We start from the raw sequence: 24,708 nt of genomic DNA, 5'->3' as shown, positions 1-24,708 counted from the left end.
CATGGGGGCCCCCTTTCACGGTGCAGGAGCAACTAAAAGGTTAGGCATACCAATGTCAGGAGGGATGGTGGCAACATTTCCACCAACTGATGCTTGCTATTTCTCGATATTTTCTGTCCAAACATTGTATTGTGTATCTTTCTGCAGTATCCCATCCTTTTAGAATAGAAAAGTAACTGAAGAGACTTGGAATTCTTTTGGTTGTTATGATTCACTCCGACAAAGGAAAAAAGTTTACCCACTGCCAATTTGCCTTTTGCATTATAACATGATGAAATAATTTCTATCCGCTTAGATGATGGAACAGATAGTAGACATTTATGACTTTCAATCAAATTCTAAGCAGTTTCAGCCAATGATTTTATTATTCATATATTTTTTTGTCTGTCTGGGACAGAGAAAGGGAAGATACGGCTATGAATACAAAATGGTACCGCAAACACTGAATATTGAACTGCAATATTTCAGCGGCATCAACTCCAGTGTTTGGTATCTCCAGAGCCTGTTTCCAGTTATGAATAATTACACACTGATTTAGAGGTCTGCCGTGGCAAATATACTGCGGGTAAATCAAAAAGTCATCCTATTTGTTAATGACCATGATATAATAGTCAATAACTGTCAGATGTATAGCAATTTGCTATGCACGATTCCTAGGATAAATTGGCATGCAGGACTCTTCATTACAGCAGTGTGCTAGAAAAGTTAAATATCTCGTCTATATGTAATGAAGCAATGATGAAATGTATATGTTTACATTAATTTAGCTGAATTTATTTACTGGCTTATTTTCTACTTATTTCACGTGGTCACGAATTCCCCAGGTAGCACGTGTGTCAGGTAAGCTGGGATCCAAATGTGAAAATAAAGAAAAGAAAAATTTTGGACAAATTCTATGTCAGTGAGTACAATTAATGTGTACAAGGGTGTGGGTTTGCTGGGTGTACTTCTACATCATGAAGAATCTTTGTTACACAGAGCTGACCCCATTTGCATCCATACATGTGTTTGTGCACGCGTGTGTGTACGTAATATGAACTCATCGTGTACCCAGTGATCGCAATGTTTGAGTGTGTGTGAGGGTTTGTGTGCAAGCCATGTGGATTTGTGTGGGTGTGTGTGTGTGGGTTTGCGTGCGTGTCTGTGAGTATGCACGCTATAAAACTGTACTCATCTTCTAATGAATATGGAGGAACATGACTCCACCTGACACTGTATTTCTAGCTACAGGGGCTTTGAAAAACTTGCAATAAAATTCACACAACATTTTAAAAATTCCATTCCAGTTTCAACAGTCATAAAATCTTCATTCAGGTGTCCAATTTGACCTTAGTGCGGCACTTTGGGATACTGGATCAAACCATTAATTTTATTGCTGTCAAATAGGTAGGCAGGATCAACTTGCATTTTTTTTTTGCTATTAGAAGAAAAAAAGGAGCACTTCAACATTCCATGTAGGCATTTTCTCATGCACCAATGGATATAAATGAACAAAGGTCTTCTTAATTCTTTTTGGCAGAATTTCACTTTGTGCTTCTAGTTTATAAAATGCACCTGGACATTCTTTTTCCAGAAAAGAATGGGATGATTTTTAGGAAAAAAATCATAAAAAGCAACATGAGATAAACAGTTTTTTCATCATTTTTTACAGTAACTGATGAAGACACTATTCACTTTACAAATCCAATAGTCACACAGCAAAAAATTCAACACCTCCCCTCATAAAAAATCCCCTATGCTATGGTTGGTCTGCTACATTTTTTCCCCTTCATACCAGCACCTGTTTCAGCAGAGCACAAGCTGTAAGTGGAATCCCACCTCACTGGGAGAATTACTCGACTGACTTATTACCTCAAGTTGCCCAGGGACTAAAAAATCTTAAAACTTCATGTCTGATTACACAAAAAGAAGAAAAGACACCATATAAAATTGTCCCCATGTCTCCCGCCATGAGGTCCCCCACTGCTGGTCCACCTCAGCAAGAGGTACAAACTGACTAATCAAAATCAGAAAAGAATGTTTTTCAGCACTTCTTAGCGTGCTGATGAAGATTTACTTCTGCATAAATAAATGTCTTTCATTTCAGTTCTGTTAACTTCTACTTTGCCAACTCAAGTAAGCTAGATTTGTTTTAAAATGATTCCAAACCTTCAATGACGATTTTCTTTTTCAAACTTTACTTTGGGGTAGTTGAAAATTAAACAAAGGAAAAACATTTCCTCACACTCAATTCAAGTACAAAACAAGTGAACTTGATTTTGGCCACTTTATCTCATTGTTTCAGGTTATTAAGCAGAAGTACGTCTTTCTTTTCTCCTTGTGACTGTGTCATCGGGATTCAAGAGGCTTTGACGTAACCACAGAGATCACAAGATGGCGTCTCGTGCTTGAACACCATCCTATGCAGCCACATGTCAGACTCGTGCTATTTTGGCAAGATACAAGGCTGTCACAAGGGGCAAGCAATGTGCACAAGTATGAAAATGCCTAGGGAACTGCAATATCCTCTTTAAGTGTTTGTCATTAAAAAAAAAAATTTACAAAAAATTTCCAATTCCAACTCTAAAATCTCTTGAAAATTCTAAACTGTTTCTCTTTTTCATGATCCTTTTCCTCCAAAACCAAAAACTTTTTTTAACCAGTCATCACACGAACTGCACAGAAGGCAAAGCTGCTTAAATGTCTGCAGTATAAAGCTGCGTAGGATATGTTCTAGCTAATCCCTGTGACACGAAATAATCCCTGTGACTTGAAATAAACTTGTCATCTCTTATTACCATAGTCACTAATGTCCTTGGCAATGTTAAACTACACTGGGAACTTAAGTCGGATATAGAAAAAACATGCAAACAGCATTCCGAAGCAATTGCTTGTCTGTCATGTTCTAAAAGAAGATAATGAATAGCAACTTTTAAGCTGTCAGTTTTTTTTTTTTTTCACCATTTTCCTCATGCATGATTTGGTGCTTATTCTGGCATAACAATACAAGAATATCTTTTGGTATTTGGAAACCAGACCGGGAAAATGGTAAAAAAAAGTCCTTCATTTCCATTAATCACCTGAGTTTTAAAGGCTGCAGTGTCTGCAAACAATGCACACTGCCATACCAGGTGACTTGTAGAGTACGACTGGTCTTTTTTTAATATCTTATAAAAAAACAATCTCTCCTTGCTTAAAACTAACGCCATACTCTACGATTTCTGTCCTATCCCATTTCAAAAGTGTCACTCAAAATTCTTCTCTTCAGTCAATCCCCCTGCAGCCATCCCCACCCCTCCCCTCCACCATTCATATCCATGTTTCTTTTAATAATATGTTAAACTACACATGTTTATCAGTTACTGTTTTTTTTTCTTTTTTTTTTTTAACATTCATATTTGGAAAAAATCATACATGATAAGACCATACTCTCCATTTACTTTGTGTTTGTGTCATTAAAGTCATCATCATCATTATTATTATTATTAAATATATAGAATTATTACATTAAGAACAAGCAACCGTAATCTGCTCCCTACACATAAAAAAAATGCCCACACTTGCATTGCACACTCGGAGAGAAACCCACTTGTACAACACTCTATCTCATTTCCTCGCATACCACTGCTGGTAAGCGATATCCAAAACACAACCCTCCATCAGACTGTTTTAATTTGGCAGCCGAGTGTGGGAAAAATCTACACCTTATTCAGAAAGAACTACGGAACACAGCAGGGTTCTTTTTTTTATAATCGCATTAACTAGATTAGGGGCAGTTGGAACTACTTCACTACAGCCATGTGAGCAAATACTGAGAAAAAGAAAACCAACAATCTCGTTCAAAAGTCCCCAAATAATGTCAGCAAGAGGCCTTTATGGTTGATAACAACTTTTGTGTCAGCCTTGTAAATAATTCTCTATTTCATTTTTAATTATTTTATTTCATAACTGTCAAAAGAAATTCTGGGATATCTGCTGATTAGTGTCAAAGACCAGGTGTTGGTAGTATATATATAGAACACAGTTACAGTACTACACCTGAGTATATATTTTCATCAAAGGAGATGACGGCTCTTTTGTACATTTAGCGGTGACACAAGAATGACACCATTTCCGGTAACCAACACTCATCAAGGTGACTTAATGTTCCTGATAAGAAATTAAGTTTGATTTATGTTGAAGTGTTTGGCATTCCTTTCAGCAGCAAGTTTTCGTCTTAAGTGTACCCTCGTAGGTGTTTGAAATAACTTTGGCATTTTATTAGAGTTGTTGAATTTTGTCATGTTTACAAGGGTGGTACCAGAAGGCAGTGTAAATCCTTAATCTCCTTTTCTTGCCAGTTTTTGCCATTTTCTGTTTTTTTTACTATGTTTCTTTGTATCGAGCTTTTAAAAAAATCATTTAAAAACCTTGGGTATCCAGCAAAAAGTTTGTGTTACAGTACACACACACCCTACTCTAACCATAGAAGTGACAGTCTCATTCTCTTATAGTAGCCTGACACAAAAGTATGAAGAGCAGGATGGGGAGGGGAGGTGGGGGGCAATTATACAGTCTTTAAGGCCAATGTCAGTCTGGGCCAGGAAAATGAAATTGCTCAAGGATTGTGTTCGTTGTGACAGCATTGTGTTAGGTGAGATTAAGCTGTGTTTGTTGAGACTATTGTATTAGATAGGATAAGTGTGTCTCTAGGGTTTATTTATTTCTATGTAATAAATTTTGATCACATTTTGGCATTGTGTCATATCTTGTCATGTATTTCTTCTTTCTTTTTTTCATTTTTTCAAATAGGCATGGGAACCTTCTTATCCAGTTAACTATGCCATTAGATGAATCACCCACTTAAAAGTTTCAAAATCATTTTATCAGGAAATGGAAAAAAAAAAACTCAATAGCTATAACTGCTTCAATATTTCCGCTTCGAACAAGACACCTTTTCCAGTGAACACGACCATTCTTTACGTTTTAAAACTGCAAGCACATATTTACAGCATAAACCATGTCCAAAAACTGGCGCAGAAGCTCTTATTCTATGTCCTGGCCCTATATCCAGTGCATCCATAGACTTTACCCTTTGACCAAGTCAGCAGCCATGAAAGGAAACCATATCTTCCGGTTGCACAATAAAAAGGACGTAGGACACATCTAAGTCACACTTATGCTATAAGCTTGGTCACCTGTGACAAACGCCAACGTTTGTCACATAAGGAGGTCAGAGAGGACTTCTGATACAAGTGGTTTGAAGCTAGAATGCCTCTTTTTGATATCATCATAATGTTTTTAGCTTCAGAGCAGGGCGACTACAACAAAATCTTGAATTAAGTAAAGTTTCTTTTACTTTGAAAGAAAAGATTCTTTAAGATTAAAATGCGTGGGGAAGGTGGGGAAGGTGAGAGGGTGTCATAACACGCAAATATTTCAAACCTGAGGTTACAGAAATAGTTCATCTTCCGCAAAAGGTTAAATCCTTTCATTAAGTGCCATTTTCATATCTCTCTCTTCCTATCAAGATGTCTTTTGAAATATGATAAAAGATTAGAAATGGGATAAAATACCTGAAGCAATTATTCAGTCAAAACACAGGCAGGTTATAAACATGCCACTTATGTCAACACGACACAAAAATCTCCCCCTCAATCAGGAAGCCCTATACATACGAGTAAAAACATGATAGAGTAACCGACGACACACCTTAAAACAAGTAAGCAGACAATACAGTGGGAGACCGCAGTCCCTTATCAGCGCGGCCATCAAGAACACGGAGCACAGGTGAAGACTGTTATTATACATGTCAGCAAATACAGGTGCCCAACAGGATTAGAAAACTTCAATGATGCTGATGCCAGAAAACAATGTCAACCCCCACATTTTAAAGAGCAAACTTAAAACTGGACATCTTTTTTTAGACTACTTGATGAAGATTTAGGAGGTTACTCTGCTGTTGTATTCCTCCCTTTTATGTTAGTATGCTGAAAATGGTCTACAACAACAAAAATATACAGGTGATGACATTGCCCCAGGGGATGAAACTAGTGTCATCAAATTACAGGTGCTTTTGATCTTTGCATTTTAAATGCAATACTTTCCCAGTGGCAATATAGTTCCAGTGCCAGTGGCAAGCTCCCCCCCCCACCCCATCCATGATCCAAGATTATTCCTTTTTCACACAAAATGTTTGCAAAGAGACTTCAGTGCAACATATTGACCATATTAAGTAGAAAATTATGTTAATTATTGGTCATTTGCCCCCCCCCTCCCACCCCCATCTGTGTCTAACTGTCACTGTTTTAATTTTCCTTGCTCTGTCACATGCTAAAAAAAAAAAAAAGATAGCTACATTTGACATATCCAGGGTCCTCTGTTATCTGACAACAATTTCATGCCAAATTTTCAGCCATCTGTCCACCATTCCATCCACTGATTGACAAGGTTGTCACAAGGAGATAATACTGAACAAAATAACCCAGTCACTTGGGGTCAGCTCAGAGAGATATTTTATCACAAGTGACAACTATTTCAGGCTTACAGAAAAAAAATGACAGCAAACAGGTTTTTGTATCTGAAATTATGATGAGCAATTTTGTCCGAGATGTGTCAGTGATAGCAATATTGAATTACTGCAAAAGTTTTTCACGCCATAGAATGTATTCAACATTTTCTGCATAGAAGAGTGTATTTATCTCAAAACAGACCATCTGAAGTATAGTTTTTTTTGTTTTTTTGTTTTTTTTTGGGGGGGGGGGTTGGAAGTTCTTCAACTTGCAACTGGACTCTGCTACAAAAAAAAAAATAAATAAATAAAAAAAAATAAATAAAAAATAAAATAAAATAAAGATTTTTTCAGTACCCTGGGACCACTGTGGTCGCATGATGTAGCGCAGTATGGTACTTTATGTTAGACTAATTTATCTGTCATATTTACAAATATGTCACCAACACATGCAAAGTGGACACATACCCCTAGTACCATAAACATGAGGCAATTTGTGGTTTGCAAAGTAAAAGGTGCACTGACATAGTGCTCATACGCTAATAGCCAGAAAGCAACAGAAAAAGAAAAGTTGATTGCATTATCTTATGCAGACATCACGTGTTCAACTTTTAACTGACTGCAGGAATTTATTTACATATTGCATTATACACTCATTGCAGATTATTTCAAGTTTCAGTTTAAACTTGACATTCAGAAAAAAACGGTCCTTTAATGAACAATACAATGTATTGTCTCTCTCTCAATGCCACAAGAAGCGTGTACAGGTTAAGAAATCAACAAAGCATGCTCTCTCTCTCTCCCCTTCTCCATCCTTCATTTATAACAAATTCACTGCCATAATGTGTCCAAAGACACGTTATAGACACTTTAACCATCTAGGGGTGAAGGCCCAGGGGTCAGTGAGGCGATAGACCAATCAATCTGGGTCAGGTAGCCACTGGTCAGACAGATGATTGAGTGACCAAACTGACCGAGTGTGACCAGGAATTTGACAAACACAGGGGTCATTAAGGCTGTGATGTGGACAATGGGCATGATGAAGTGTCTAGGAATGACCAAGACTTTGGCAAACAGTGACCAAACTGTTTTGATGTTTACCGTCAGATGTTGTTTATGACAAATTAACAATAAGCTCTCTTATAAATGCAAAAAAGGAAGAATTGTAAACAAGTAACTTTCAATTGTTTTTCTACATAACTGTTCGTTTAAAGACAGTTACTTCTTCTCTTAAGCAATAAAGTAAACTTATGAGTTTGAAACATGTTCTTTTCCTCCTCATCTCCCTGAATAAGGAAATTGTATAATTCAAATTTCCTTTTTCCTTGCCATAAAATAAATCATCAATTAATTATAAAAAATAAGAAAGGTTAAATACATCTAGCTCAAAAGAGGTTTTCATGGTTCCTGTTATATAATATGACAGCATAAGCCACTATGGTATCTTTTGAAATTCTTTTGAAATTCTTTTGAAATAAAAATGTTTATTGTTGATACTGTAACATTTCTGGTGAAAAAGTTAGAAATCCTAGGTTTGACTCTGTCTCAAACTGGACTTAATTCAGTGGGTGATTAAATCAGAGCTTGCAGGAAGAAGCTTAAGACGGGTGGTCCACTTGATTCCTCTTACAACACACATAAATCCTCATCACTTCTTATCAAACAGGAAGACCTTATTAGCCACTGGTCACTAATAATGGCAAGGTGTGTGCATGCCCATGCATGCACGTCTTTGTGTGTGTGTGTGTGTGTGTGTGTGTGTGCTCTTGTGCACGCATTCTAACCGAGGACACACACCCGCCCGAAACCCACTAACCGAGGACACACCTCCAACCGAGGACGTCCTCGGTTGACATAAGCAGTGGAATGCATAAAGGGGCCCATTTCAAGTTAGGTGGTGAAATTTGACGCTATTCTGAGCCAGTCCTCGGTTATGCTGTATAGCGCGGGCCAAATTCCCGCCACGAGTGTATCAGAAATACTGTCCAATTTTTTGTCTGAAATCGGGCTATACACACGCGTCCTCGGTTGTGCTGTAAAGGGCGGACCAAATTCCGCGTCCTCGGTTGTGCTGTAAAGGGCAGACTAAACTGAAACTAATGTTATATCTCAGATGTCTATATATTCAGTAAGTTCATATTTTTAAACTAAAGGTCTTTTTTTATCAAATTAAGCTCTCCTACTCTGAAGTATCAAATAAACGTACCGGTACGTTAATTAATTTTCCAAATTTCTTCCCGCCGGTTCGCTCCATTTTCACCCAGTAGCCTACGCTTATTAATTTTTCAAAAATCTTCCACCCGGTATGTTTATTAAATATCTATTGTACCGGTGGGAAATTACACAAGTACAAGTCACGCTTTTTATTTTCTTAAATTGAAGTATAATGAGAAGAAAATCGAGATCTCAACTCACTACCTACTGTTCCACAAACAGCACTGGAAAGTAGGTCAAGCGGAAGTCGCTCTCTGAACACAACAGTACATGCGTCACCTGATTTCAGTTTCTATAAATAGACGTGCTTTCCCTTCAGCAGTGACAACTACTCATGTATATCGATCGAATGATGCAATGCCGCAAGGTGATAGGATCATATTTATAGCTAAGGAGGTCATTTCAAGTGCAGCAAAGAAGTTGTGTCTGTTCTCAAACGTCAATTATTTCATGCCGATTTATGATTTAAACGATGTTAAATCACATTTCTATGTAAGATAAACACTTAGGAGTTTACAGGTATGCAAAACGAACCTTATATCTGAGAATAAATTTACTAGTATGAACCGTATGGCTCTCGGAGGCGGCTTAGGTGCGATATATCTGGGTCTTCGGCCCCTGACAATTATGAAATTTAACTCATCCCGTTTTTAAGATAAATTTTAATACTGAGTGAATTTTACCTGGTGAATTTTTTTTTTTTACAATGATCAATAGCTAGCTTTTTATGTACAGACACAGATGTGTCTGTACATATAGCCGTCATCTGCGTCTGTCGTCGCCGTCGCTGTCGCCGTCGTCGCCGTCGCCGTGCACTTTTACCGATAACACGAAAAGTGGAAAACTGTTTTTTCTTTTGGCTTGAAACTTACAGAACTGATGAATATTCGTAATACGCAGGTCAAGTTCGAAAATCAGCATGATCGGGTCACTTATAGGGAATTTATGCTGTTTTTAAACTTTTTTCAGCATATATGCAGCACCGATAACACGATAAGTGGAAAACCATTTTACCTTTTGGTTTCAAACTTACAGAACTGATGAATATTCATAATACGCAGGTCAAGTTTGAAAATCAGCGTGATTGGGTCATTTTTAGGGAAGTAATGCTGTTTTTCACTTTTTTCAGCATGTATGCAACACCTTTGTGCTATATGATGGTACTGTATGGATGGCAGTCTATAAAATTGTCCCTTGGGTGATCACTAATTAAATTAAGGTCTATAAAGTCACTTGCCTACTCATTAATTTTCAATTGGCCATTAAATGAGATTACATAAAACACTCGTTGAGATTTCCCTGTAAAGTCCCATAGGTTTAGCTCTCTTAACTGTGTCACAAAATTAGGATTTGGTGATAATTGTGCAGATAAATGGTGTTAAACATTGCAAATAAATTTACAACAAAAAGAATGTGTTATGCCAACATGCTATAGATGAATAACAGTGCTTTATTTTTCTCAAACTTGGTGGGGTTATTAATATCAAGTTAATACAGCTAGATTAAAAGTTTGAATAGCAGCTTTATTGGAATTTTTTACGTTTTTTTTTTTAATTTTTTTAAAAATTATTTTTCAAACACTAGCATCTTCAAGATGTGATTTTTTACTCCCACCCACCAGAAGTGCTGTGCATTTTCTGTATTTTTGTATATAATTGTTATTTCTTCAGATTTAATTCTTAGGCATGTTAACAGTCTCATTATGGAACTAATAAGAAAAGTGTTGTTTTGACATTTTCTGCTTCTTAACAATATTGTTGATTATATAAAAATGACGGTAAACCTGTTATAATATTGTGCATTGTGTAATAAAGTATCATAAATGGAAAGGAACTCATCATTGCAGTTTGTCAGATTTAATCATTCACTATGTTCAGCATCTGCAAATGGAGCAAATTGGACATTGAAAATTGTTCTATTGATAGTTTTCCTATGTCAACAATTTTCCTAGTTGAACATTTAAAAATGACAGTTTATTGATCATTTTGTTTTAAAAAAGGTGTTGAAAATGGAAAGAAAATCATTTCAGTACAGTTATCTCTTGTTTACATTTTGGCATTTTGAAAGTGTGACTCTGAACTTCCATGGCCTTGAAGACCTTCCCAAATCACATTTTCTGAATATTCATGATACTTTTATTTTTTTTATAAAAAATTTGATGGTCATTATGCTGTTAAGTATTATGGTTTATTGCATGAAAGTTGATGAAAACCCTATTTTGGACACTGCTGCCAGGATAGCGGTTAAGGGAAAACCATGTTACTTACGATACTGAAACTTACTGAAAAGTTTCATAAGACAGAAGTGCAGCTTGTGTTTGAAAACCAGTGTGATTGTTTTCTGTTTTGGAGGCAATGCAGGTTTATAGAGTGCTATACTGGCATTTTCAAGTCGTGACTTATCACTCCCATCTGCCAGGAGCCCTGTACTCTTACTTTGTAACATTTTCTGTATTTTGTTAAGTTACAAGAATGATTCTTAGGATTGACATACAGCAAAAAAAAAAAAAAAATTAATAATATATATATATATATATATATATATATATATATATATATATATATATATATATATTTAATGAGTTTAAGCAATTTTTTTTTGTGTTTAATTTTCACTGTACCTCATTCTGGCATTTCCAAAGTTTAACTCTTATCAGCCTGACACCTTAGGGACTATTTCCAGACCCTATCACGCTAACTGTGGATCGATCTATCTCCATGGGAATTCTCGCTAAATTGCAATCAATGTAAGTGGCTTAGTTGTCTGTCACGCCTACTGAAACTGGCATGCCAGAATCCTAAGACTCTCAAACTGAAAGCAATTTAGTGAGAAACCCCTTGGAGTTGGATTGATCCTATTAGATTGATCTAGGTATGGGAACTTAGTCTAATGCTTGATACACATTTTACTTTCATCCTAATCCAATGTTATGCAGAATAAGAATTTGATTTTGGCTATGCATTTACAGTTAGCATAATACATTAATTCATCAGAATTGACAGTATCCTATTTCCTGCGTTTTTATTTTCTGGTTTTTGTCTGTACATTTGACAGCTTTGCTGCCTTGTTTCTTTCTCTTCTTCTTCTTTACTTTTATTTATTTATTTCATTTTTTTTTTTTGGGGGGGGGGAGCGGTGTAAAGGTTTTTTCCACCCAGTACTTTTATTCCATCCAGTACTTTTATTAAATTTCGAGATTTTTTCCACCCAGTACTTTTATTCCATCAGTACTTTTATTAAATTTTGAGATTTTTTCCACCCAGTACTTTTATTCCATCAGTACTTTTATTCGATACTTCAGAGTAGGCTTTTCATAAAACTCACAGAACTGATGATTATAAGTAAAAGAATGGTCAAGATTGAAAATCAGCATGACCAGGCCCTTTTCTTTCAAATGTTATGCTGTTTTTTTTTTTTTTTTTCAGCATATAAGTAACACTGTAAGCACATTTCAGAGAGAACCAATAAGCCTGTTTTCATGAAACTCACAGGAGTAATCAATGTTATCTATATACAAATCAAGTTTAAAAATAAGATTGATTGGTTGAGTTTTGAGGGACTTCAGCTTTTATTTGTATATAAGTGGTTTTCCTCAGATTTGATTGTCAGGCATGTTGACAGTTTCGTTATTGAACTAACTAGATATCTAAATATGTTAGTGTTTGTCTGAAATTTTCTGCATCTTTACAACATTGCTAGTTGATTAAATAAATATGACGGTAAACATGTTATCATGTACTGTGTAATACAGTGTCTCAAAATGGAGGAAATGGGGTGATTATTTTCAAAAGTTTTGCATTTTTTTTCTCCTTTTTTCAGTGTACATGCAACACTGTAAACACACTTCAAGGAGAACCAATAGGCCTGTTTTCATGAAACTCAGAGAACTGATGATTATTAGTAAATTAAAAAGAATGATCAAGATTGAAAATCAGCATGACCAGGCCCTTTTCTTTCAAATGTTATGCTGGTTTTTTTTCAGCATATATGTAACACTGTAAGCACATTTCAAGGAGAACCAATAAGCCTGTTTTCATGAAACTCACAGAACTGATGATTATTAGTAAAAGAATGGTCAACATTGAAAATCAGCATGACCAGGCCCTTTTCTTTCAAATGTTATGCTGTTTTTTTTAAGCATATAAGTAACACTGTAAGCACATTTCAGGAAGAACCAATAACTTAAAGCCTGTTTTCATGAAACTCACAGAACTGATTATTATGAGTAAAAGAATGGTCAAGATTGAAAATCAGCATGACCAGGCCCTTTTCTTTCAAATGTTATGCTGTTTTTTTTTTCAGCATATAAGTAACACTGTAAGCACATTTCTGGGAGAACCGAGAGGCCTGTTGTCATTAAACTCACAAGAGTGATCAATGTTATCTATATACAAATCAAATTTAAAAATAAGATAGATTGGTTGAGTTCTGAGGGACTTCAGCTTTTATTTGTATATAAGTGGTTTTCCTCAGATTTGATTGTCATGCATGTTGACAGTTTCGTTATTGAATTAACTAGATATGTAAATATGTTAGTGTTTCTCTGAAATTGTCTGCATCTTTACAACATTGCTAGTTGATTATATAAATATGATGGTAAACATGTTATCATGTACTGTGTAATACAGTGTCTCAAAATGGAGGAAATGGGGTGATTATTTTCAAAAGTTTTGCATTTTTTCTCCTTTTTTCAGTGTACATGCAATACTGTTAACATATTTCAAGGAGAACCAATAAGCCTGTTTTCATGAAACTCACAGAACTGATGATTATTAGTAAAAGAATGGTCAAGATTGAAAATCAGCAAGACCAGGCCCTTTTCTTTCAAATGTTATGCTGTTTTTTTTTTCTTTTTTTTTTTTTTTTTTTCAGCATATATGTAACACTGTAAGCACATTTCAGGGAGAACCAATAACTTAAAGCCTGTTTTCATGAAACTCACAGAACTGATGATTATTAGTAAAAGCATATTAGTAACACTGTAAGCACATTTCAGGGAGAACCGATAGGCCTGTTGTCATTTAACTCACAAGTGTGATCAATGTTATCTATATACAAATCAAATTTAAAAATAAGATTGATTGGTTGAGTTTTGAGGGACTTCAGCTTTTATTTGTATATAAGTGGTTTTCCTCAGATTTGATTGTCAGGCATGTAAACAGTCTCATTATTGAATTTACTAGATATGTAAAATGGGTTGTTTGACAATTTCTGCGTCTTGACAATATTGCTAGTTGATTATATAAAAATGGTGGTAAACCTGTTATCTTGTATTGTGTAAAAAAAGTGCCAAAATGGAAATGAACTCGTATCATTGTAGTTTGTCAGATTCAATCATTCACAATGTTCGGAATGGAGGAAATTGGACATTTAAACTTGTTATATTGATATTTTTGCCATCTCAACAATTTTCTTAGTTGATCATGTGAAATGGCAGTAAACTGTATTATTTTATGTAAAAAAGTTAAAAATGGAAAGAAACCCATTTCAGTACAGTGCTCTCTTGTATACATTTAGCATTTTCAAAGTATGACTTTGGAGTTCCATGAACCTGAAAACCTTTGCTAGTCACATTTTCTGAATATTCATGATGCTAATATTTTATTATAAAAAATTGATGATCATTATGCTGTTAAGCATTATATAATATTGCATCAAATTGGAAGAAAGCACAATTTTGGGTGCTGCTGGCATGATGTCCTCAATTGTAAGATCGTGTACTGTTCAAGTCTGTATCCAATGGACGACACTTTGTGTTATCAAAATACAAAATTCATGATAATAAAAGAGTGCTAAATAGAAAATAAGCATTATGAAAATAAAATGTTTGAAAACGAATTTCTTTGGTCTTTTATTTTATTTCATCAGTATCCTTTCTTTTCCTAAATTAATTGATGTTTTATCTCATAATCTTCAATTCTAAAAAAGTGGCAAAGCCCAGCATTAAATATTGTATAACTGTTCATTTAATCATCACCTCTGGTGTTATTTTGGAATTTACCTTAAAGGTATAATAACTCTTCGTTTCGGCCAAAAAATGAATTTTCCTGGAGTAAACAACAATTTTCCCATACTTACCAATGGTAAATGAATCCATTTTTACATTCAGAGTTAGTCCCTGGTTTTTTTCTAAAAAGTTTGGTTTTTTGTTAAAATCTCTTAAGAGATTTTAACACAGTATAGCCATCAATGGAGGTCACGTGGTCTAAAGACAAGCTCAGATATCAGAAAAAATAGCTATAATTGCCGTTTTTGTGGTAAAACAGAATATATTACATTTCTATGAGTTATTCACAATGTTTTTATTGTGAAATATAGATCTCATACGAAGAGTTATTATCCCTTTAAATATGAAAGAATTTCATAAAAATGTGAATTGCTGCAAAGTAACGCTATATAAAATTTGCTTTGCATTAAAAGTACAATCATTATTACATGTAGATGCATGCATGTCCTCGGTTGTAATGTGTAGTGTCTGTCCGTGTGTGTGTCCGTGTGTGTCCTCGGTTAGAATGTAAAATTCTTGTCAGCAAAAAATTAGTTTTTATAAAAAATTAATTTATAACATTCATACTCAAATAGATTTTACCCTAAATTGAATGTTTTTATTTTGATTTAACCAAGGAATAAGATGTCCTCGGTTGTATGGTGTTGTGCTGATGTCCTCGGTTGGTACACATAGACAAGTATGTGTGTGTGTGTGTGTGTGTGTGTGTGTGTGTGTGTGTGAGAGAGAGAGAGAGAGAGAGAGAGAGAGAGAATCTTTCTTGAAGAGATAAATATGAGTACATGAAGAAGGTGTGGTATTGGAATGCAGGTGAAAAATAGAAGGGGTTTGCTTTCCAGAAATTCAAACACTTTTCCCTTAATCACGACATCAAATGCTATAAAGTAACGTCAAGTCACTATTTCAACTATCTCAAACCTAGTCATAAACCAAACTACAACAAATATTTATGCTAAGTTGTACAAGAAAACACAATGTATATGTGTATAAAAATTATCAATACTGCAACAACTTGAAAAACATAACAAAAATACACACTCAGGGCCTAATTTATGTACAAAAAAGCCCTCAACATGTGTAATGATGACACTAATATCATGTCTAGACAACTTTATCCCCATCAGCTTACAATAATACTATTTAAACACACCGGAAACTCGACAAGGTATGGCACAGCCGACAACAAAAGAAAATGCAACTTCGAGTCATAAAACTTCATTTCTAACATGTTTTGTCCCCCTCTTCAAACCCACCCCAGTCATTTCACTGAGGTGGTGCGTATCTTTCTAAACCATTATTTGTAGTGTCGTACCACATTAATACCTGTGCGGAAGTCAACACAATGGACTGATGAAACGGTGTGAAACAGGATTTTGCTGACCGCAAATTTAGCCAGCGGGTGAAAAAAGGAATTGAAAGGGTCTTTTGTGGCTATTAAGATATTTGGGGCGATGCAGAGAAGAGCACGGGGCTTTTGTACTGTGAATCATTAAGAAGAGATCCCCCCTACGGGAGGAAAATTGTCCCATATTTTGGTGCAAAAAGTAATTGTCGCTGACAGATCCTTTTAATCTGAGTGAAGAAAGCGCTACAATGGTGACAGTGTAGGGGACATAGTTGTCATTGTTATTACACTACAAAGTGAGACAGACTGAATCCTTCAATACAATTAAACATAAGAGGCACATTTTTTTAAAAAATTAACGAGGATTATGCTTTAAGGCTACCACAAATCTTACCAATAAAAATGTCCAAGAGATGGTTTTTCTGAAGCACTTTTCTATGCAAATAAGCATTTTAATATTTAAAAAGAAATTAATGCTAATTGAAAACAGATGAAGGTAACATTAGAATACAATGTTCCCAGTTGTCTTCTACACATGAATTATGAAACATATCTCTCCATCAGTACTTCATCTTTGTGGTTCTGGGACTTTGTGACAGATACCACAAAATGGGGGTCATGATTAGCATTGATTAAATACTCTCCTTCTTCTTAAATTAAGCCCAACTACCTCTGCATAAAGATCATATCTCAAAAATGCTGAATCATCATATATTTATGTTATCATAAATGATCAAAACGCTTCTCACAGATACTCCCTTTTGATGTTCATTTTCCCCTTTAAAATGAAATATAGACCACAAACCATAAAATGTCAAATTCAAGCCAATAAAATTCATACTAATGTTCAAATTTGTGTTTCTGATTTGCGTGTTCCTGACCGAAATTGCACGAAAGCCACTTCACAAAGATGCAGGAGTATATTTGTCATATGAATGCCTTAAAAACAGTAATAATGAGGTCAAATTTTGAAAAACTGTTTATCATCTTTATTCATGTTATGCTAAAAAATTATATTCCATGCCCCTCAGTCTTTTTATCTCCATCATAACAGACAAGATGAAAGGTAAGAAGGGGTTTTTGAAAGCATTCCACTTAGTAATTATTGGCTAACAAAAATTTCACATTAATACCATTAAATAATATCATCACCTCCACAAACAAAGCAGGTAAAAGTTTGGAGACAAAGTATCTCAAAAAAGCTCTTCACAAATGTTGATGAAAATTAGGCAGTCATCCAGAAGGGAGAGAATTAAACACAATTTCAACTAATTCTGGGTCTCTTAATGTTTTTTCCCAAATATTAAAAAAAAAAAATCATTATCATTTCAATTTTGTCATTGTAGAGGGCTGAATTCCTTGTCTGACTGCTCTCTAGTTTCAGACAGAATCACCCAAATTAATTTTAGGAAGCCAGAAACATGCTTGAGGGTTATTACAAACATACTGTAGTCGAGGTCCACAACAATGCTAATCTCCCCACATTCCAGTCCCTCTCTCTCTGCACCCGTCCACCCCTCTTCAAAGACCCTTTAATAACATGTTGTGTCTGAGATGGCAGAAAAATATATTAAACTACTTGACAAACTTTGTGATCGGCTCTTATCGTCAGCCTTATTGCTCCTTTAACAGTGTGGGGCATTAAAATGAGATTGGAGCATGCTCAGGTGAGGAGATAGCATCTAGGAACAAGGCGGAATTGACTCCAAAATGAGTCGGGAAATGCTCTGGGCCTGGAGCATTAAAACACTGGCACCATTGTTAAGTAAGCACGAGTCCAGAGATAATTTGTCCTGTGCTTGAACATCCATCTTTTTCCAAGGCTATTTCATTTTCTGCAGTTGTCAAAGATGCATACGAAGAATGAGAAGGGAGAAAAAAACAAATTAGAAAGATGGGATTCCTTTAACATGGTGGATGGTTTTTTAATAAGCCTCGTATGATGAAATTCCTCAGGTTGGGTGGATTGGATCAGTTTTCTAAATAGGTTCTGTGTCTCTTTTTTTTAAACCCTTGTAGACATGACAGAAATAATTGCTACAACTATGCGACCTCATCTATAAGCCATTTTCTGAAATCTTCCTGAAACGACTTCTGATAATGATTTTGAAATTATCTTCTTTATCGTTCTAATGTTTTCTCAAAATATTTTCAGATAATTACACTTGATGGTGATTTTGGGATTAAACGATTTGGCAGGTGCAGAAAAAAATTGCCCAATACAATGGCACGCCTATAATGCATTCTATGATACCTTGTAAAATTTAATCTGAGGATGCTGATTTTGTGATTAAATATTTCTCCTGGGTGTTTTCCTGTTCTGTGGTCTTAAGCCAAACAATCAAAAAAGCTGCTGGACAAATAGCCAAACAAACAGGTGGTCATCAGGTCTGGGGGGACTTAAAGTGCCATGTTCACACTAGATTCTGATGGTGCAAATGACTTGATCCCAAATTGTTCAGGAGGTCATATTGCAATCAAATCAAAAGCCCCACAGCAGAACTCCCAACATAATCAACTCAACAGGAAGACTAGAAACAGTTCAAGGAGAAATACATAATGGATCCTACTTGATCACAAATCAATCAAGACAAAAATCATAATTAAGACTGAAAAAAAAAAAAAGGTTCGGTTTAATTGGACCTACTGTGAACACTCATGTGAAGACCGGACAATAACTTTCCATGTCTTAATGGGCTATGAAGTATATCTTATCATAATGATTTTCCACCTGGGCAAACTTAAACCCATTCTTCTAGGATCTGAGTTAAGTCACAAATATTCAGACTTAATACCTCGACCTTAATGCCCTGCTCTTAATACCCCCCTCAAGGTCAGAGTTATTTAATGGTGACTTCTGGACACGGGGCAGTCCAGTGAGAAGGGGCAAAACCTAACCACTGGCAAGTACAGAATGCATACGTCCCCTTATATAAAAATACCAGGGCCAAACTCCTTTTTTTCTTAGGGGAGGTGGGGAGAGATATCAAAGCATATCAAAATAAAGATGTCAGCAAGCCTCAATTTTCAGGATTCTTTGACATAAAAGAACACAGAGAGAAAACTGTTTGCCCACTTATCCCCCTCTCTCCAAAAATTAATTTCAAGGCCCTCAGACAGTCAAATTAGGGTCACTGGGTGCGTTTAAGCCTTTTCCACCTTGAAGGGATCAAATGCAGAGACACATCAAGCTGTCTAAATACTTGCTGGGGTATTCATGAACCAACACTGGACAAAACAAGGGATTACCATAAACCATATAGCAGAAAAATCAATGATATCTGTTATGTCTTCAATGATGTGAAGAGAAAACACCTCCACCCAGTGATATGGAGAGAGAGAGAGAGAGAGAGAGAGAGAGAGAGAGAGCGAGAGAGAGAGAGAGAGCAGGCAGATTTCCTATTGCATAATCCATGCCACATCACTCATTTCAAGTTCCGCCTCCTTTTTTTCTGTTGCATACCTTGAATGAGTCTGCAAAATGAAACGGCAAAAAACCTTGCTCTCTGGCAAAAATGATCAGAGAATACACGCACAATGTTACAGATACCTGCTTTGATGTGTCTCTGGTATTTGCCAAGCATGTGCCCCAGTTAATCTAGTGAGATAACAAAAAAATCAGCTCATTTTTTTTTCATGCAACCATCAAACCACTCCACATAATTCTCCCTCATGCAAGACACAAGGTGCCAAAATGTAGCAGAGAAAGTGATCAAGCATTTGAAATCCATACTTCCGATATTGTAGCGTGATTCAGGGCCCCAAACCAGCATTGTGATGGCTGTCAGATTCACACCTGTTGCTTTCAAGTCAGGTTTGCCAGGCAACCAAACATCAATGGCATAACAGTAATATCTTGCTAAAATAGAGACTCCAGCAGTCATGTATATAAGTTGACTGCATTATGTTGGGCAGAGACCTTGTGGACTTGTGCTATGCAGGACATTTTTTACACCTGTTCACAATGTTCACTGGCTCGGTACTACGCAGAAACATCAGATTTATCTGCACTGAATGTTCTTTATTCTATCAAGCATTTTTTTTCAGTTTCACCCTCTCAACACAAAATTTCACAACACTTTAAACAGTCTAATATTCTTCATTTAAAATACCATTTATCCTACTCATCAGATTCATAAAAAGGCCTGACAGAGCTCTAAATACTCTCCAAGGACAGAGAATGTGGCAAATATGAGATTGCTTATTGTTACAGATTGTTATGAAAACAGTGAGAAATAAACGATAAAATTTAAGAAAGAATCATGTGCCAATACATCCAACTGTTTTAATGTGTCAAGCAACAAGTGATTTATATCAACTCTTTATCGGATGTAAATCCAAGTTGTGTTTTATTTCATGATAATTTAGTGCTCTCTTCCGTTTTGCTGCAGTGAGGAAGGGAGGACGTTAATAAACTCATAACTGCGGTTAATGGAGGTGTAATGTTTACTCTAGGTGGAGCTCCGAAATACTTGTTCAACTAATCAATGCTACCACAGAACGTGACAGATTTTTCTGTGTAAGAGAGCCTTGTGTTCAAATGTCATTTTCATAAAGGGCCAAAAGTTTAACCTAAAGGCAATTTTCAAAACATTGCATGCAGAAATTCATATACTGCTGATACTGACTGGAGCAGATAACAAGATTTGAAAGGAAAGAAGAGGCGTTTTTTTTATTTCAGTGGCTTTTAAAAAAATAGCAGTTCTGAGAATTTCAGGTGAACCTGATGAAATAAGAACTCTAGAAAGCTTTTTTCCTAATTCTTTTTATCCCCTCCAAATCCCTTCTTTTTATGCCAATAAAAGGAGAATTATAGCTGAATGAAATATAACCAATAATTTAACCTACCTATTACCCTTACTGAAATAACATCCATCTATATTCATTATTCCTAAGTACATTATTCTGATCAAATCAAGATACATGCCACGTCTTATAATTCAATAATTTTATTTAAAAAAAAAAAGATTCAGCAAATTTATTACACCAATAAGATAAGATAACGAATGAGTAACACTGTACAAAACTCTCTCATTGGGTTAAAAAAGACTCCCTTTCTTTAATCAAAAAATAATTCCATCTGCACAAAGCAAAATACCCACACCATCAATTTAGGGTACAACCCTTAATCTCCCATTCTGCGATGAATTACAGACAATCAAATAAGGATAGAATTTTATTTGAGTCAGTAAGAATTGAATGATAATTAATCTGATAATAAGCACATAATAACAGAGTGCGCTTCCAAATGATGCGTAAGGGAACGATTTTGCCTCAAATTACACAGACATCATTACAAAGTGGGCATGAGGAGGAATAACCTTTCAGTTCAGATTCACTCGAGGTTGTTGCCATTGGAGGGTTTTGTAAGTAATGTGGGGATTTGGGACCTGCTGCCAAACAGCCTGTCTGGTGAGTGGGACGTTTATAGCAATAATGAAATCCCATTTCAGTTCAGATTTATCTGATGTTTCAGCCTTGTACAAAGGCAGTGAACATTGTGAACAGATGTCAAAATTTGTCCTGTATGGCACAAGTCCATGAAGCCTCTGCCCAAAATAATGCAGTCAATTTAAATACATGACTGTGTCCTTTTTTGCATTGCTCTATCTCTTTGGTGACAAGCATTTTCTATTCATAATACATCATTCAACATGAATCTTCCTTGATGTATGGCCCTGAAGCTACGTTTGTGTATGGCTGTGTGTATGGATGAGCACGAGCACACACTTGTTTGTGTGTAAATGCATATGCAAACGTGTGTGTGTGTGTGTGTGTGTGTGTGTGTGTGTGTGTGGAGAGGAAGAGTACGTGTCACCTGGGGTGTAGCAAAGTGGGGTGACACTCCAGGTTATCTGGGTCCGCATGGCACCCCAATGGAAGTTCTATTATGGTTAACTTACATCAGCTCACTCACAGACCACAGAATGGAGTAGGCAAGTGTTCACAATTTATGTCAGGATGCTGATGGTATATGTATTGCTCATATTTTCTACTACAGAACTGACAGTATTTCTAATATAAGACATTATAATGAAGTCTGCAGTGCTCACAATTTATATTAGGACGCTGGTGGTGTTTTTGGTTGAAGGTCATATATTGGTATATTATATATGAGCTGCTGACAATTTCGATAAGAGAACTGACAGTGTTTCTAATATAAGACACTATAAGGGTGTCTGCAGCACTCACAATTGATATCAGAGATCTGACAGTGTTTTCAATATAAAAGTGAACTAATTCATATCAAATTCATCCACACGTCTATTCACATTCAAGCAACAGCCCTCAACACTGGGCCGATGCGTAAATGCCTTCCAATACAAGTAACTCTGTACAAATGTGATTTCTCAGGCTTCATCTCTCCGTAAGACCAAACCCTCCATCACAAATACAAATTCTACAAGCAAACCCACAGGAAATGCTAAATTTGTCAACACACGATGTTTCTCATGGACAAGGTTAAATTACTGGCATATCCAGACCTACAGTCTCGTGTTTTTTTTTTCTTCTCTGCCAAAAACCACAAAATCATACTCTGGAGAGGCAGAAATACTTCACACCTTCGCTTGTAGACAGTCATCAAGCACCCTATGGTTATAAAAAGTGCCAGCAAACTTAAATGTCATCACTCAGCTTAACAGATAACCACCCTGCAGACAATAAATATATGGGTCAGCAAAAGCCCAACCAGTTTCTCTGTGGATTCCTACACTGAATTTTTTTCGACTAGCATTTTTGCACAGAATACAACACGGCTGCTATAAAAGCTAAAACTTGCTAAAGGCAAGACCATGCCATTTTGGTAGTGGATAATGAAATTATTCATCAAATGCTGATGATGGGTATTTTTAAGAAAACGGATTATTTTATCCACCCAATGTGTAGACTTTGACTTTTTTCTTGTTTCACTGAATATTTTTTTAAGAATGTGCATAGCGAGAATAACATCTGTATTGTGTATTTTGATGTGTAAGGTGTTGAAAAATCATCAGAACTGGACTGCAGACAAGGAGATTTATGGCTGGGAATGACATCGGTGCTCAGGGTACCGACTTCAATCCACTACACATTAAGGTTATTGAGTGCAAGAAGCAACTTTTTTTTTCTTTTTATGCTATAGCATTTTTTAAAAACCAAAAAATAACTGGAGAAATTAAAAACATTTTTCCACTCAACCTCAATTGACCGCCTCCAACCAAAAAGCCGGGAGCTAAGATACTAAAACAAACAAGCTCCATATCCTGTTGCAAATACTCTGTGCTTAAATCAGCAGATTTTGTACAAACATTCCAGATATGTTTATTTGCACTAACTATAGAGCTTCCTATATAGATTTCAGTGATTGCTTATTAATAAGTACATACAAATTACCTCATTCTCATGGACCCAATCCATTCACAAATCTTATAAATAGTGGAATGAATTTCAACACGCCATGTTGTCATAAATTCAGGAAATGATTAACTTTTGCTAATTAAAGAGAGACCTGCGTTACTCTTCTTACACAACCCACTGAACATGACGCCACTACAACAGCTGAGAGGAGACGTCATTTAGGCACTTTGAAGGGAGTTCACAGCATGTGACAAAGCAATCAAATAATACTGCACATGGTGAATACAAAATGGCACCTCCAGGTCACAACTTAATGGCAAAAGTGAGGTGTGGGGCATAGGTAGGGCAATATTGTGAATGGAATACCTCACTCTCCACACTTATTTTCATCTTTTGACTACTCATCATAATCCTGAACATGAAGGTCAAACATAACACCTGTGTTGATTGCATTAGGATGATTACCAAACATTCCAGGTCCAGACAAATTGGCAATCAATGGCCAGGTGCCCCAATAAGTTCTCAGCTTGTTCCAACCATGGTGTGTTTATCCATTAATAAACACCCAGAGAGCACATGGCTCCAATGAGCACTTCAGTGAGAAGCCCCTGACTGTCTATTGGCATTATCCAATATAAAACCTAAGAGACCTGTTCATTCCTAATAGGATAGAGGCAGAGCAGTTTTTTATGACTCTGCTCCAGCAATGAGCTTTTTTTACTGGGCTATAATGTGATCAATTTCAAAGCATCGTGGCTCATCTTGAAAACACTGCCACCTACCTTTCTTTCTGTCATGACATAGAGGTGTTTCAGTTGTCTGTCAAACCTGAGGTCAGGACTGATGGGGCTGCCCGCCTCTATGGTCAGGTTTTCGTACTTGTCAGCCAACGCCTTTGACTCAACGACAACCTGTAAAGGAACAATTAAAGGCTGTTAGCTTGGTCAAGTTTTCAAATATGGTGGATTTACAATGTCTAGTTTGGTCAGCTAGTTGACACGGTCACCAATATGATAAACTTGCAGCAATTTTCTGTAAGAATTAAAGTCTCCAACACCATCTAAAAAGAAATCAATTACATACTATAAACACATTTTGACTTATTTGTGTGCTTGGTCATAACAAATCTGCATGCACGCATATGTTAAAGGTAACGGGCACAGCTGCCTGCATTCAGTTCCCAGGATGGTACAAGATGTAGAGGAGGGAATGGCAATTTATCACATATTATTCACACATTCAGCCTTTAATTCGCAAAACGAATAAGCCTTTCTGTTTTACTTGCATCTGTGTATTATTACCCCAAGAAAAAACAACAACAAGACCAACACTTAT

At 36.0% G+C, this 24,708-nt stretch overlaps 1 protein-coding gene across 6 annotated transcripts in view; it reads right to left on the bottom strand.

Moving 5' to 3' along the window:
- LOC106180582 (plexin-A2) overlaps window positions 1-24,708 on the bottom strand; it is a 92,814-nt gene that overhangs the window by 37,418 nt on the left and 30,688 nt on the right. For all 6 annotated transcript variants that reach the window (XM_087015530.1, XM_087015536.1, XM_087015532.1 and 3 more), the window contains exon 4: window positions 24,156-24,284. In XM_087015530.1, the coding sequence (XP_086871656.1) occupies window positions 24,156-24,284 (129 nt within the window). The remainder of the gene's footprint in view (window positions 1-24,155; window positions 24,285-24,708) is intronic.

The sequence above is a fragment of the Lingula anatina genome, chromosome 6 (assembly GCF_051362555.1).
Source record: "Lingula anatina isolate TDL-2025a chromosome 6, LinAna3.0, whole genome shotgun sequence".
Taxonomy (NCBI): Eukaryota; Metazoa; Brachiopoda; class Lingulata; order Lingulida; family Lingulidae; genus Lingula; species Lingula anatina.
This window is presented reverse-complemented; position numbering and strand designations above follow the sequence as displayed.